General features: G+C 41.5%; 3 protein-coding genes across 5 annotated transcripts in view; 1 reads left to right on the forward strand and 2 right to left on the reverse strand.

Annotated features, from left to right (window-relative positions):
• Positions 1–806, reverse strand: part of Pde9 (phosphodiesterase 9) — a 128,432-nt gene extending 127,626 nt beyond the window's left edge. The window contains exon 1 of the mRNA XM_076898212.1: positions 544–806. The gene's annotated coding sequence lies outside the window, so the exon portion shown is untranslated. The remainder of the gene's footprint in view (positions 1–543) is intronic.
• Cwo (transcription factor cwo) overlaps positions 1–17,107 on the forward strand; it is a 377,930-nt gene that overhangs the window by 284,885 nt on the left and 75,938 nt on the right. The gene's annotated exons all lie outside the window — the stretch shown is intronic.
• On the reverse strand, positions 3,238–5,941 carry Ada2a (Transcriptional adapter 2A). Of its 2 annotated transcripts, XM_076898115.1 has the most exons (3): positions 5,753–5,905; positions 3,573–3,753; positions 3,238–3,479 (listed from the first exon to the last, which is right to left on the reverse strand). In XM_076898115.1, the coding sequence occupies exons 1-3, from the start codon at positions 5,814–5,816 to the stop codon at positions 3,305–3,307; spliced, it is 420 nt and encodes a 139-aa protein (XP_076754230.1). In that variant the 5' UTR covers positions 5,817–5,905; the 3' UTR covers positions 3,238–3,304. The 2 variants fall into 2 exon arrangements, with proteins under 2 accessions (XP_076754230.1, XP_076754229.1); XM_076898114.1 differs by lacking the exons at positions 3,238–3,479; positions 3,573–3,753 and adding an exon at positions 3,824–5,568 and having other exon boundaries at positions 5,753–5,941.

Genomic DNA, 17,107 nt, shown 5'->3' on the forward strand with positions numbered 1-17,107 from the left:
CGAGCGTCACCGATCTTCACCGGTAGTGGTATTCCCTGGCGTGTTCGAGAATGGAAACCCCTACTCGCCTAGGGGGATGAGCTTTTTCGTTTCCGTTTTGTTCGTAAGGTGCGTGGCTGCGTGCGTGGCGCGCGCGTGTGCGGTTCCAAGTCTCGCGACGAGGAAGATCGTCCTCCTCCTCCGGTGTATGTTCCTGCTCAGGATCCGATCGAGCAGGCACTGACCCCACGAGACGACGTCGGAGCAAAGAAGAGAGAGAAAGAACGAACCGTTCAAGAGAGAGAGAGAGAGAGAGAGAGAGAAAGAGAGGGAGAGAGAGAGAGTGATGGAGAGAGAAAGAAAATTGACCGTAGGGAACGCACCAAAGACCAACGAAGAAATGGAGAAGGGGAAGAGAAAGAGAGCGAGAGAAAGGGAGTCGAAGAAAGAGGCAGTGGAAAATAGATAGACAACGAAAAGGGAAAGAAAGTGAGAGAGAGAGAGAGAAGAGGAGAGAAAGAGAGAGAGAGCGCAGATCGCGGGCGCGTATAATACCGGACTCACACAGTTGGCAGTCTTTCCTACCCGCGTCTTCTGCCGCGTTATTTCTTTTCCGAATTAAGAACGCAAAGGCCGTCCGATACGTCGAGCGATCGCGAACTAACTCCGGATCGATTCCGTACGCACTGGTTGCATGTAATCGTAGCACTGGTTACAGAGTCACTGTTGATATTTTAGCGTTCGGTACCGAGCAGACACGGGTTCGCGCGCACAAACAAAACGTGTCAGCACACGTCGCGCGCTTGTTTAGAATATACTGAATATATTTTAACCCGAGCGCTCCGTTCAGGCTCGGCGCTGGCGCTTCGCGCGCTCGGACGTTTTCGGCCGCGCTCGGCCACCGCCGACGAGCCAACCACGACGCTCGACCGACCGCAAACGAAACTCGCGCCCTCGCTCGATTGAAAACTACTTGCCAGGGACGATGCACCGTCGTTCGTATTCATCGAAACGATCGCATTTTCTGCTTTTACGTCCCCTTCCTTTGTACTCGGAACAATGAATAGTTTACGATTTCCTTGCCTTCCTCGTTAGAACACGAACAAACTGAACGAACGGTAGACGATCGCGCATGAATTGCGATTCGTTACGAATCCACTTACTAATACTTTCATTATTTACGCATCGTATAATTTAAAGATATTTCAAATCATATGATATGATTTCTTATACTTCTATCGTAATATATAATAGTCATTAAACGATAATAGATCTCCACGATGCAAAATGTTTAAAGCAAACGTCAGAAACGCTTAATTACTCTGTTCTATCGATAAGAACTGCGAGAAGACTGGTTTTTATCGATCACGGAGGAATTGAGAAGCTTTCGCGCACGGTTTGAATGAAACAATGCATCACGTCGTATATCGCAATAATGTTAATATCCAATGAAAACCCTAACAATCAAATGCACTAAACGGATTCTAGTCTTTAAATTCCTACGTCACTTGTACGTTACATGCCAGATATTAAACCTCATTTAACTTCACGAGAAAAAATATCCATGCAAATATGTTGATTCTACGATCCCATCAAATGATATAAACCATACAAGAGAGCGAAGATCCCCACCCTCTGTTCGTATTATCAGAAAGTGGCAACAGCAACAATATCTGAGAGCACTATGGAACATACACCTTCACATGCACGCATTATGCAAATTGATTCCATCGATTGGCCTGGTAAACTGTACATTGCCTTGTCGGGCGTTTCAGTAATTCCGTTCTAGGTTCTGGTTTCGAGAACGTAACTATTCCGGAGCCTCCATTTACCAAACAGTTTCTAGAAAATAACAACGTTCCGGTGCGACCAGCTACGTGCCATCGAAAGGGTTACTGCGAGGAGCTGAACGAAGTGTAAGTTGCACAGAGGATACATACACTTTACGATTACTTCCATGTTACGACTAACTTCGCGTGCGAACGATGCAATATTCTCAGGGCAGTTTCTACGACGCGCAATATTTTCTACAACTAACCAGAAAAATCTTATTACGTTCGATTCGCTTGAAAAAATTCTCAACTAACGTTGTCATTAATTCTCTACATACAAACGTTTTCTATTTATGATCGAAGAAGAACACAGTTATGGCTATGAAATAGCATCGACAGCAACGATTAAAAACATGCTCTGACATTTTACGATTAGTTGAACGTAGCTAGCTGCGAACTTCTTATAGTCTATAAAGTATGATATAACTTAACTTGTTACGGCTTCGAGCAACATTGCAACACTCTCGCGTCGAACTTGTCTGAAGTATATAAAAGAACTTCAATGTGGCATTAACCACATACGAATATGAATATATTCGTATACTTTGATCTTAACTAGTCAGATTAAGATCTCAGGCACTAATTACCATCGATGTCCATAAAAAATGGTGCCAAAGATAACATTTCTTTCCGGATCAACTCGATTCTGTTATCTCGCTACTTATGCTAGCATCGAAAAGGTTCGCACAATAAACCGAACAGTAGTTTCCTCAAGTTTAGAGGCGATTAACGATCATCATAATTATCTTAAAAGGTTCTTTCGTGGGAGTAATCGAAGGACCGATTATCGTGTACCGCCTGTGGCGAAGTCACTCTAGTCAATAGCACGCACACGATTAAAGTAAATGGACGACGAGTAGAGTAAATAGATCAGAATAGCGTATGAACTTAAGGAACCCGCTAAATATAGCGGTTCTTATTCCAATGATGATTAAAAGACTCCATAAGAGAACCAAATGACGGCGAGCAATTTGATTACCTCGATTTCGTGCATAACAACACGAACAGCAGCGTTTTATTCAATATATTTGTTATTCATGAGCGCGAATGATTTTTAAATCAGAATACGCATTGAAATTTCAACGAGATGTTAAACAACGGATCAATTGACGTTTTGTGTAACAAGGCTATTTGGTTTCATTTCAAAATGCTCTTCCTATTTTATCGAAAGAGATCGAAGCACGCAGTCGAGATGGCGTTTTGTTCCATGGAAAGTAACGTCGATCATATAGGTTTCTCTGTTATCTTCTCTGTTTTACTTCGATGGCCCGCTAATTACAAAATAAATGATCGTATCGCTAAATTACCGTTCAACGTGCGTGTATTTTGTGTCGCGAAATTGTATTCTTATCGATATTTCTACAGCTTTAACTTTATGTTTAATAAATTCATTAAAAGGAAGAAGGTTCTAAAAGCAACCGTATAGTTGCAATAAAAGGTTTTATTGGATTAATGTACAAAATGATCACAGTGAAACACACGTTTGGAATAATCTAATATTGTAAAGATCGCTTTGTTTGTATGTCGTCCAGTATCGTTCGAAGTTCCTCGTCCTCTAAACGGCCTTCTAAACTAGGGATCAAGGCTTTCGCTTCTTCCGGCGTTTCCGGGCATAAATTCGCAAGGGACGCTAATTCAAATTTGTGAAGCTTCTTCTGCATGAGTAAACTAGAACATGAAAGTTTTTAATAAACTTATAACGAACGGTTTGCGAACGAAGAGATAATTGAAGCGCAATATCTACGCTTAAAACGCGCTTACTTTCTTACAGCCGCAATGGTCTCTTTATTTTTAAACCGACGAAATCTGTTTGTATAAGTTAAGCTCTTCATAAAAACTTCAGAAAATTCTTGTTCCTCCTCCGCCGATTCGTTTTGCGCTTTTCTGTGCTCCAAAAGCATCCACACTTCCGAGACTAACAGGGTCTCCGCGTTTTCGAATTCTAAGGAAAAAAATGATATGTAAGGTATTCGTTAATTCGTCAATATCGATATACTTTATTATTTGGTTTAAGCCGGGTTAAGATGTTGTTAATTAAAATTTCACAGATTTTATATTTGAGCCGCATTTTATTAATCCTGTTTTAACATACAATTCATTATATTATTTATGTACAAAGCGTAAACAAAGTATTATTTGTAATTTATAATTATATATTAATATGTACATGATTTCATTGCATTATCTATTATATTATATTATACGCATTATTATGTATACTCACTCTATTGTTTTCAGTCGATTTAAAAAATTGTTAAGCTAAATTCTTATGCGTTATAAATAATTTTACGTAATATCACAATTCTGTCAGTACTCGTAAAATATAAGAATATATTATACAAAATTTGTACAATTCTACTATATTAACGATATCTATATCATTGATTTGGTTTATTTATGTATCCTTCTTCCGTGAGAAAGTCGTATATTTTACGTGTTTTATTTACATCGATTTTAAGAAGGACTCTAGCTTGGGCCAATCTGAGGGAACCATTCTTTTTATTTTCTGCTACTAAAATTTGCTTGAAATCGAGATAATTTGTAGGCATTATACGAGCAACCGAGCAAAGCTCTTTCTCGGCCGGTGCTAATTTTTCGTATCCCGGAAGACCTTTGATTGCAAGTGGCGGCGCCGTTTTTCGTTGCGAAATTGTATTAGACATGGAATTATTAAAGTTCATTGTACAGCCGGGTAATATAGTCTTCCAACTGTACTCGGGATTACTTAAGTATTGCTTCCTTTCCTTTTCGTTTTCTTGCCTAAGTTTACTTAATTTCTGAAACATGGCCACACTATGGAAATGTTTCAAACCGCTATTGCGGAATTCGAATAATTTATTCAGACAATTTCTAAGCTCTCCCGCTCTATGTAAACCCTCCATGAAATAATCAAATTCCATACCCCTTAATAATTGCATAAAAATCAACAGTCTTTCAGCAAGCGTTCTAGTTATGGTACATTCGTATCTCTGTATCCACGATATTGTTTTTCTGAATGCGATCAGTCCATGATCGCGAATGATTTTCCTTCTCCTCATACGTTCTCTCAATCTATTATTATATGCTTGTACGGTAGCTACTTGGAGTTCAATTCCTAATTTGTAACAATCATCGTTTATATTAAATTCATCGTAGTTTAAGTCAGAAATTAATAATTCCGCATGATTGTCAAAATTGATCTCAAAATCCGACCTCGCTGGATTATAACCAGCCAAGAGCTTACAATTAAGAGAATTAGGTGCGAACCGTGGAGGTTCCTCTAAATCTTGCAACTTAAACGAATAGGGGATAGGTTCAGAACCAAATAAACTTGTTCTTGTCTCTTTTATTTTTGGCAATCCTGGTAAAGTTTGATTATCAATGTAATGCTGAAGGTAATGATTTTTACACTCTTCCGCCGACTTCTTGTTCATTCTTTTAGCCATGTCAACCCAATTGCCAAAGCCACATTCCTGTAGGACGTCTAGAAACTCTAACTCCTCCCTCGCTGTCCAGCCACTTCCATCGATTAAAGGAAACTCATTCTTTACGATGATATAGTCATGATCGTTTCTGTGATCGTCAATTTCTGACCCGTTGGAGAAACAAGGGGGGCACAGTTCCATATTATTACACACAGCACAACGAATATACGGCTCTGTCAATGTAGCCTTGCAAACGCGGCACGTTGGGTCTGAAGTAATGATTTCATCCTTCACGACTGACACGTCGAGTTCTACTTCGTGTTCGATCTTTTCTGTTCTACTCGATAGGCAGTCTGAAAGAGGTTAATCGTTACCTTAGGCCATGCCGCACAATCGGACATCGTTTTCACCTACCACGCCTTCGGAAAACGTGAACATTTCTCGCAAAAGACGTTGACAAGTGTCACGCGATTATAGGTTAGGAACAGCCAACTGTTCTCTGTCGCTCTCCCCGTAAGATTAAAGCTCAGAACGTACCTTTTGGAAACTGCAAATCAGCCGCGTCTTCTTCTGTCATATCTGTTAAATTGGGATTGGCCATGTTTTTTTATAGTTTCGCAGACTTCGATTACATCCAAACCTCTTCCCAAATGTTTACTATTAACGAACGACCATGCTTGCAGTGGTAGCTAGTTGTACAAGTTTTACTCGCTAGATGCCAGTGTCATTGCCTCGAGCTTGGTCGGTAATTGGTTCAGATATTTGTACCAAAGCGCTAATATTTCAAAAATGAGTAAATACAAATCACTAACTTCTACGCAATTTATTTAATTTCTTTGACAACATATCTCAAGCATCTTCGATATTTTACACGACGTAGGTAAAAAAAAACAATTTTTCAATAAACTTGTGCATCCACATAAAGGACACTAAAATTGATATCTCTCTATTAGCACATTAAACAAAAGAAACGTAAAAAACATATAAAATTAACTATATACTTACCAAACATAATAATTATGTCATTTAAAAGTATATCAAAGAACCTTGAGAATGAACCTAAGATCACCCACACGATAAACTGACGTGGTTACGAGAGATTTGAATATGTAAAATCGCGAAGGCTATGAGTAAAGTTGTATGTCTTCCGAATACAGAATCGAATAACTTTACATGGAGATAATTAACATGCGTACAGTACTGTCTCTGAAATCAAACAGTAAATGTTAGTTACACAGATACCACGGCCTCGGATTGAATGAACGTAACAAGCCACGAAATTGAATACCCTTTTGACTGAGGTAACTCAATACGTACATTATTGTGTAAGGAACGCGTCTTCCAAGAAAGTCATACAGAATATAATTACAACCCGTGTAACTAAAATGTCGTGGCATAAATGATGAATAACTATATCTTTTCGGTGAATGATAGTAACGCATTGTTTTCCACGAATTTTCTTCTTTAGTCTATTAACTAATAATTTTGTCTGAAGTTTGAAGAACATTTAAATTGCGAACGCAATTCGATTTCAATTCGGTGTTTGGAAAACGAGAATTCTGTCTTTTTAAAGAAACAATTTCGTACGATAAGATAACAAAGAACAATGAATAATTCGTAAAGCACAATTCCAAGAAATGTATAGGTGAAGTAAGTGCGCTCGTGACAACAGCAAAGTTACTATTATTTTAATATCAGAAAAATACGAAACAAAGGGAGCCGGGCTCGCAAACGTATTCGCCTACGTAGTCTTTTGCAAAACAAATGATACATGTGTGTCATACGTGGAATGTGGACGCGTATTAAAATGGGTTCACACGTTAAACTCTTTGTCGGAACATACGGTTCGCGAAAGACGCTCGCGAATAATGATAGAGTTCCTATGCAAATATTGGCGACAGCTCAGTGAAAGCGGTATATGAGAATTCGCGATAGTTTGACCCGACTGCTTTCCACTTGTGACATTCCTTTCGTGTTCTGTGTTTCCATTGTCTTAAATATAATGGAGAGTCAGTGATTGTGATTTCGAGCGCAATTATTCACGGAATCGCAAACAATCGCATCGGTCGGAATTATTTCAAGAATTTAGAAAAAGAATTCGACTACTCTGGAGGAGTTAATGGACTTCAGTCGACTCAAATTGCCTTCAATGGCATTGAAAAACAGCGTTTCATTGTGAGTAACTTTGCTAATAGACTTTCTTAGTAGCCTGTACTCTTTTAAACTGTTAAAGAATTAGACACACGAAAGAATGAAATAATTCGACAAATTTCTCGTTCAGTCTGAAACGTCCATTTCAAATTTTCACCTAGGCCACGTAATATCCATGCGATCAGAAGCAATTCAACTCGGAATCATAATTCGCCGGTTGATTTGCATTGCGATCATTAGAAGGGAACTTAACCTTGGCCTTAGCTCTTGCCAGAAAACATTTCACCGGGGACAATAGCTCGTTCGCAGTCCTCGGAATAAGCCCAAGTATTCATATCGTGCATTTACTACGATCCGCAAGGCGTGAAAACCGGTTTCATTAAAACTTTTACGAGTAAACCGAGCTGGCTGACTGAAAAATTATCGCTTCGCGAAGTGTCCGGGTCCCATTCTTCTCGGAGGAAAGTGTCGAACGCTCTAATGGAGCGTGGAAATATTTCGTTCCACGGTCGAATCGTTGGTGGAAATCGTTTCCAACGCCATAACATTTCGCGAATACCATTACGTATACACAGTATGTTGTGTCATAACATCCGAGCACGTGTTTCGGTGTTCGTATGTGACATTGTACGAAACGCGAAGAGTAATTCTGCCCGTACTCACCTCGCGAACACGAACGCGTGGCGCAATCGTTGAACGATAAGTGACGATAGTAGATAGAGTCACTCCTGCTCGGACAGCCGCGTTTATGTTAGTGTTGTGAATACATCCAAAATCGTTGCTTGAATCACTTGCGTTTGTACACACGTACTTCGCGTATCGGGTAAACTGCGAATATGCTTAAAAATCATCGTAACTATTACTAATTCTTCAATTATTAACATCGATATTAAAATTATCTTAAATTCAATAATTGATATTAAAAACGGCAAATGTGCATGAAAAAGTATTTCTAAATTACCGAGAAGACGCTTCCAAGTAAAATTAATAGCTACTCTTATTGAAATCTATGTTGCACTCGATTCTCCAGCAAAACAAAAAGAAGGAAAAAGAAACAAGTTACGACAGGCCTGAATTTGCACGTGAATAAAATAAATTTCGAACGGAAATCCCTATATTATGCGTTCGTCAGGCTACCAAGCAAAAGGAACGTCGTCGCGAATAACAACACGTGAAGATAAGACCTGAACATGGTTTAAGACAATCGTTTAACCGCGAGGACAAGCGAGGCTGTTTGAAAACACGGAGACTAACGCGGTTGTATCGCGATACCGCGATCGAATACGTATCCCAGAGTCCTCGTAAGACTGGAACGTGCTCTGTTTCGTGTCGCTGCTGTGTGATTTCCGCGTTCGCGGCTTGGATGCCTTACTCGAGGCCGGATAATGAATCCCGAGGAACCGGACTTCTCGAACGCGAGAACGCTACATTTCCGCAGCCACGATGACGGGGACAATGCTAAGGACGAGAGCGCCCGATCGGACCGTGGAAACATCTTCGACAACGTTTACAAAATGACTACTGTCGATAGGTACGTTCGTTTCATTGAACCAATACGAATGCATACAACGTGAAGCGATACGACGAACAGGGAGACCCAACGAGACTCGACTTTATTGCCTCTATTTTCTCGTAAAATAATTACATATACAGGAATAGATAAGTCGTGAAAGAATTTTATCGAGGAATAAACCAACCTCAATCTATAGATATCAAAGATAAACAAAATTGTTAGACGTAGCAGGCAACGTATAATCAAACGAAAATGCACGATCGAAACAAATGACCACGAAAGATTTGGGTACGTTCTCTTCCAAGTTAATGCCAGTCGTAGATGCGTTTTTTTTCTTTTTCTTTTTTTTTCGATATGAATTTGTCTGTACACGAGCATGAAAACTGCCGTTACAGCTTGGCGATAAATTTCCGCTCCGAGTACAGTCACCGAAATTGAGTCTGTACGTCGGAAATTTATATTATCCTACGCAGGATTGACTATCTTTTTATAGCAGAGCTGAGCTTGAATTTATTCCCCTTTGCGTCGTATTCTTCCTTAATCGGTGACAGGGGAAAAAAAAAGGATCAGTCTGAGAAGGGTTATCGGACCTTTTACAGCGCATTTGTGACTTCAATTTACCTTATTAGCATCGCCGCCGGCGTTTCTTTATAACGGAACATTCGAACATAAACGATGCAACTTGCTTTTTACGATGTATTTTATTAGGGGAGCGTTCCTCGGTCGTAACATCCGACGATACGTTGTATTGTATTTTCCCATTCTGATTCAAGCATTAGTTTCTCATTGATACATATCGAGCTCGTGCTCGAAATTAGATTGTTAGTGTATCCAAGAACGAGATGAATTAATCGCGTAGCGTTCGTTAAGATGGAAAGCATCGTTTCAAAAGTGAGCGAAGCGAACGCTTCCAATTCTTTATTTCCAGTTCGTTTCCTTCAGCGTCTCAGTATAATGAATGCTTATTCGCGGTGATTCACGCGTTTTCGAGTCGGGCATCGAAAAAAACAGTTCCACGAAACGTTCGCCAACGGTATCTCAATCGATCATCCAAAACGTTCTTATTCAAATGCAACGAGAAACAGAACAGCAGAAAGATTTCAGCGACAAGCTATTCCTTAAGCAAAATCGAAGCAACGCGTAGGGTACGATCGTTTCGATATCTCGTTCGCGATTGGTACTCTGTTTTCAAGTTTGGATCAATTTACTAGCATACATACATCTATATGTAAGCATTCACTGTTCGACGGATAGTCCTCTCGTAGTGGAGTCATCCGCGACGCAGGAACAATGCGAATAAACGAGCCAAAACGGCTTAAAAAGTATCTACTGGGATTATGAATGCCCCCACCTTTGGTTGAAGTATCTCAGGATGAACGAGTAGAATAAAACGTTTCCATTTTAACTATAACTACAACCATCCTGAGACATCCTACGTACCGAGCACGGATATGTAACGTGTTCCACTCGCAGATGCTGCATTCAACTCTGAAACGGGGCTAGCATCGCGAGTCATCAGCTGTGAGCGGACGCGCAGAAATGCATCTTTGAGCATTGTGCATCTAATCCGGCCCGTTCGTCCGATTGCCTCGTAAACATCCGTCAGTCGTAGAACGGCATCGTGCGCCGGGATTGCGAGCGATTATTAGGAAGCCGGCGGAGACACGAATGAATATTCATCGCGCGATCGTGCGCGGCGGTGCGTTACGGTGGTTCCACGCCGGATCCGGTTCTACCTGCGCGCGGATCACGAAATCACGCGGTTCCAAACGTAAATTGCAACTTACGTAAGGAGACGCGAACGGGGGCCGAGGCTCGACGAAACTGCGAAAGTGAAACGAACCACGGGACTTTAGGAATCGTTCGACCTCCGTTCCGAAGATAAGTAGACTCGTTAAGCTGAAAATGGATTCTTTTCTCGATCGTTACCGAGGTTGTTACGACGACCGTCGAGTATTGCTCGCTATACTTCGTTGCGATTATGTTTAGAATGGAAGAGACTCGTTACTGTGGATAGAACTGATCGTTGAAACAATCCGTTTGTCTCGCGAACGAGTTTATTTCGCGTGGAATCAAACTTGTTAAAGGATACGGGTATCGAATGCACGATGGACACTATGGATATGGACGATACGCGTAGATGGGTTTACTCTCGTCGACGTATGATTTCTAGAAAATATCTCTGCCTCGGGATAAACGTGACATTCTTATGGCGATTTAATTAAGAGAAAATGTTAAGATCTCTATTTTGTCATACGTGTAAAGATTCCACGTAACAGTGTATTGGTAGATAATTTACCGAATAACCTAGAAGGTTTCTTCCTGCTAATGCATTAGAAATTATCCTATCATTATTACTCGTCGTTTTAGGTATAACGAAACATCCGCCTTCCATAAAATTATTTATAAATGCATGTACACGTATAATTACCACGTTCGGCAGGACGTGTCCCAACGATGTTTTTCTCAAACGAGTAGGAGCTCAGAAATCGTTTCGAGCTTTTTCCAGAGCGGCATGACACGTTCATTAGTTTTCGAGGTAATGAAACGTCGGGTAGAAGCGGGCGCGATTTGTCATCGATTTCGTGTGCATCTGACGCTGAGAAGAGACAGTTTTAAAATTACTTTCACAATGAAATTCGAATCGCTTTTTGTTACACGTGCATTCAATTATATTGGAATTTGTACGAACCTGAAGACTTCCTACATTATTATATCAAAGTATGGTACACAGCTTTGATCACGGTACTTTATATTGCGATCGTACCGAGTCCGAACGCACTTAGATAATTCTCTATTAACGTGGGGATTTAACGGATCAAATCCAGCTTTGACGATGCTCCCTTCTCTTCCACCAGAGTTTGACGGATCAGACTGCCATTTAATGGGTTTGAATTAGCCATCGCTAATTTCTAACCGATCATATTAGATCCTAACCTGCTGTGATCAGCTATTGGCATACTTCAATGTATCATATCGAATGATTAAATATGTCAAGCGTGTCCATCGTTATAACCCAAGCAGAGGTATATACCAACGAAAAATAACCGACAGTAATGTGTCAGCAGGATTCAAACCCGGATTTTTCGTACGCAGAATGAATCGAAGTAACCGGGTCGTTTCAGGCCGACAACAGGTTCTCTCTCGTGACTTTAATATCGAAATGGTGACCACCTACGTGTGAAACGAGGGGGTGACCAACATCTTACGATGCGACAGCGATGCACGATGTATCGTTACAGAGGTATTTAACGATCTAAAAGTTGAACCGAGTAGTCCGAATCGAAAGACGAGTGCGTATACACGATCTCCGATAAAACGGTCACTGCGACCTGAGCCTAACGGGATACCCTCGATAAACTTTGGCTGGTTGGTACGCTGTTGTGAAGCCACTCCTAGTAACGCTACTTTACGTTACGTTTCTGCACGCGTGTCTCGGTATGCGTGTCTCAGTATGCGTAAACTCGGCTGTCTACGATCCTCCGGACAAGTATAATCGACCGGATTCACCACGAAGGCCAATGTCGCATAACGCAACTAAGTATCGTTCGCGTGTCAAAGATCGTTCATTATCGTGTGCGCTTGGGAAGCAAGGATGTTGCCCGCGCGACGATTAAACAGAAAAAAATGGAAATGATCGATAACGAACTCGATACACTGCACTCGTGTGATACGCGCGTAATTCATACAATAGCAGGGTCATTGATCACTCTTTCATCGTCGAATTAATTAATCTGGACTGTCTCGCGTCGATCGATGCGAGCAGCGTCGAAACGTGACGACTCGTCCATCGTGGACGACACTTTATTTGCATTCCCTCGGTATACCGGTTCCGCCGTCGTAACGACCGCAAATTATGAATGTTAACGAAGCCTCGGCCCGGTCAACAGTACCCGAGACATTAAACATTCCGGATCGCAGCGGAGATCCATCCTATCGTACGATCAGCAGGAAGTTTGTCTAAGTCGCCGATATAGGTGGTAGTTAAGAAGTGGAACGTCGACCATCCCGGCATCTAACACGCCTAAGGAAACCGTTTCCCCCTCCCCGTAATCGCGAATGCTCGAAAAGCGCAAAAAAAGGTCTCCGCCGAGCGTCTGCTTCCTGTTATCAACGCGAGCTCGAAGCAACGCGAGCCGGGTATGCGTGTCCCGGAGCTAATTACATTAGGAGCGCGAGGCCGTCGCGTTCGCGGACTTTAATTTCTTAGGATCCTGTGCCAGATACACGTCGAGCCGAGTGCAACAGTTATAACTGTACCTCCCGATTCGTCCGGATTTTTCATCGCTCGGGATCGCCGGCTTCGACGTTTCCTACGTATCCCCGCGCGCTAATTAACGCGCGCGCGCCGATGTTCCTCGGCCAGGCCACGCGTTCGTATTCCGCGTTCTGGCCCTTGTACGGGTGGTTCTTCAGCGAGGAATCCAGGACAGACGATAGGAGAACTACTACGGTATGTCATAGACGAGCCTCTCATTTCGCTATCAGACCAATGTCTCGTTCAGTTACTAGGCAACCGAATTAGAAAGGATGTCAATGTCTCTGGAGTTTGACAAAGTGCAATAAAGCGTCAGTTGCATCGTGAGAAGTGAAAGAGAGAAAGAGACGTTTATGATAGACGACGCGAAGTTGTTCAATCGAGGAGAGGATTACGGGGACACAGGCTTTCGCGCGTAGATCGCGAGTAAACCGTCTACGATTGCCGTGTAGCGGATGGACGGTTCTTGCGACACCTTTCCCAGCCGATGGTTTCTACGACAATTTCAGATTTCCCTGGCACCGTGTTCGTTTTAACGTTCCATTAACGGTATCTCCGATCTTCGACCAACATACACGCTCGGGCCGATGCATTGCCCGAGACTTTCTTTTCCAGAGTCTCGCGATTTCCCGGGGATCGTAACAGAAATCCCTCTGGTTCGCGAGAGTTATGTAATGCCTCGTAATAGAGTTTATCTGACCGTGATTGCAAACACGAGACCCGGCGCGACACGAAAAAGAGTAGAAAGATTTACCTAGCTATTAGTTATCAGTTTAATCGGAAATGTAAGACCGCGAAATATCTCGCCAGAAGTAACAGACAGTCATATTTCTAACGAGATATTGGTACGTCAACGGTGGCATATCAATATCTCGTTAGAAATATGAATGAGAGAGGATCGAGCAACATTTTTATTTATATTTCTAAAATCTCAGGGAAGCGCGATCGAGCAATTACGACAAAAAAGTCAGGAATTTAAAAATATTATACTCTTCAACGATAATACTGATTAGATGTCTGATTTCTCATTTATTTTAAATAATACTTGATGTAAATTTAAAACACCGACCGCGGTTCACTGACCTTATTCGGATGAACCTCATCGTCCTCGGCTCGCCAGACATCTCGAATCGAGTTATCGAACTGCAGTCGACGGCGGGCATACACAGTCTGAGTTTTATATATATGTATAACGGTACGAACGATCAACTTTAGCTATTGTTACCAGCGCAATCGATAAGGTAATCAATGAGCAGCTCGAAAGGAGGGTTTATTACCGCCGATGGCCTCGATCGAAAATTGCTATCGCAACGATGTTATTGTTTTCCGTTGGAAATGGTGGTACGATTGGCATCGAGCAATCGATTGCGCATAAACTTGGTTCAACTATCAAAAGTGCACAATAAGAGTGTAATTTTTAACAAACCGACAGAAAAAAGTGAATTGTTTCAGTGCGTTTTAAATCTGATTTCGTGCAGGCTGCAGCGTGAATGATAATGTGACTCGTGCAGGCTGCATGGCGCGTTCCGTGTCATAAAGAACAATTTCTTCAAATAGAGGGAAGAAGGTGAAGGTAGAATAGATCAGTATGTGCGACCGTGGGAACGAAGTAGCGGTACCTTGACACTGACTTATCTTACGAACTTGATCGAAATTTTGCATAATAATGACACGTTCGTGCCATCTCTCAATAATATGTTACTATATCTTTTATCCTATAGTACACGTACCACATTCTGTTGCTTTTCTTATAGTTAATTGCATCGCATTTAACACAAAGTATTTTAGAAGAAGGGAACGATTTACAATTACGAAATTCAATTACTCAATAACATTTCTACTTAACTCTTTGGTTCTTCATCAATTTACCAGTTAATAGTTACGCTTTACAGTTGCTGAACAAAAGCCACGCGCAACTAACGATCGATTACGAGCCGACGCTTTACGATTTTTCTTACAAACTATAATCGCGATACATCATAAGAGCGAGTTTTTTCTTTTCTATCTTTCCTCCGTAACTTGACGCGTTCCATTTTCCGATCGCTAATGCGCGGTCTCTCGCTAATTACAGCTACGCGCGCCATATAAGAAACTAGTAATTGTACGGCACAGATCTGCCGCATTATCGCCACGAATTCGCATTCGAGAGAGATCATTCCATCCCAAGAGGTGGCTGTTATATCGTAACACGGTGAATCACTTCCGAATTACGATCTTGCAAATCGTCTGCTGTCGAAGGGAGGGAAGCGTCTTGAAAAAAGTTGCTCGAGGGGTGAATCATAGCAGCGGTTAATAAAGGTAAAAAAGTTTCTGGAAAGTATCTCGGTGGTCTTAAGTTAGACTCGTATCGTATTAGTAAGACGAATTTTTTAAAGATCCGTTTCCGAGAAACGATTCAGGCTCTCCGCCTACGAAGAACAATCCTATAGGAAGAAAAGGAAACTAAGCTTCTATTTGACTTGCACGATCGTACGATAATCGCCGATCTAAATTCAATCTAAACGCTGTCTGGCTGTTTATACGCAATTTTTCGTTGCTCGAATCGAGGCTGACGCAGCGTCGCCGTATATCGTTCTAAATAGACTTCTGATCGTTCAGCTCGATAAGGGAACAAGGGAATTTTACGGTGAAAAATCGCGCGAGAGTTTCACGAATCGAGCTCTAAGGAAGATTAGGTTCGTTCGAACAATTAACGAACAGTGGGATAATTAGTCGATTGTCGACGGTTAATTAACGAGGGTAACATATATTCATCGTGTGAAATATGACTAACGCTCTACCTATATGCTCCTTAGATATGATGAACTGTATATAACATAAGAAATTTTTCATTCGTGCGACGAAATATAAAATACACCGATTTTCATGCGCGGTAGCACCTTGAGACGTTCGAATAACTACTATGGAACAACCAGGAGATATTCAATCGCGATAATGTTATCGAGATAATGCTTAAATGTTTTAACAACAACGTAGACCTACTCGATCGCGATTTCACTCGGAACGAGTCATTTGAAAATCGTTGAGCCGACTCATTCAAGCGCATTGTTAAACATGCTTAAACTCACTGCTGAGTTGGACAGTCACACATGATTAACAAACGCAATGACTTAGTTTAGCGTGACACGGATACGAGTCCATTGTCTCAATCGTAAATCGAAAAGAGAATGTTTGTCATTGCCACGGTGGAGAAAAGTAAGGAAGAAGTCACCTGTTAAAAAAATCGTGCCGGTACTTGGTCGGTTGTCGATCAGGTGTTCCATTCGTACGAGTGTCGACCGAAATACCAGGGCTGGTGTTTGGATAGAAGACCTATAGTTCCATGAGTTGTTTCTAGGACAGCAGTTTTTCAAGTTTGCGCGTAGTGGTTTTGAAGCGCGATACCGGAAGGTTGTCAAAAGTTTCAGTAACTTTCGAAAACTCGGCCAAACTTACGCATCGTGCTTTCCATCCGACTAAACAGCGAACGTACAACGAACGAATCCTTCCTGTGACGATAATACAGAAAGCGAAATTTCTGAAAGATATCGATTCCCCTCGATTAATCGAACGATCGGAGGGAAACTCGCGTAGGTGTACCTTGAAAGTGTGGAGCAAGATTTTTTCGAATCTATCACAGCCTGAAAATAGGCAAGTGTTACTTTCGTTTCTCGAAATAGAAACGATGGACGCAATTAAAAGGATAACATTTTATACTACGCACACTTCGCGCGCTGTCTTCATACGCGCGTTACTATTATTGTTACTCTATTGACTAAGGTGCGCCAAGAATAGTACAATGAATCAGGTATATCGATACGATCATTTTTAAAGGCTACTTAATAAAGCTTATTATTTCACGAGGGTGATCCCTTTCTCTTTCATAATCGATTTGTTTGACGGACGATTGAACACAGTGGATTATATGGTTCTTCCATTGTTCCTCGCGACTAGCCAGAACCAATTCTCCTTTTCATCTTCGCCACGTAAT

This window comes from Xylocopa sonorina, chromosome 7, assembly GCF_050948175.1.
Source record: "Xylocopa sonorina isolate GNS202 chromosome 7, iyXylSono1_principal, whole genome shotgun sequence".
Lineage (NCBI taxonomy): Eukaryota > Metazoa > Arthropoda > Insecta > Hymenoptera > Apidae > Xylocopa > Xylocopa sonorina.

Coding starts and splice junctions, on each gene's coding strand:
- Ada2a (XM_076898114.1), bottom strand. CDS start 5,816: ATGGCCAATCCCAATTTAACAGATATGACAGAAGAAGACGCGGCTGAT. Junction 5,569..5,752: donor TGATTTGCAGTTTCCAAAAG/GTACGTTCTGAG, acceptor AACCTCTTTCAG/ACTGCCTATCGAGTAGAACA.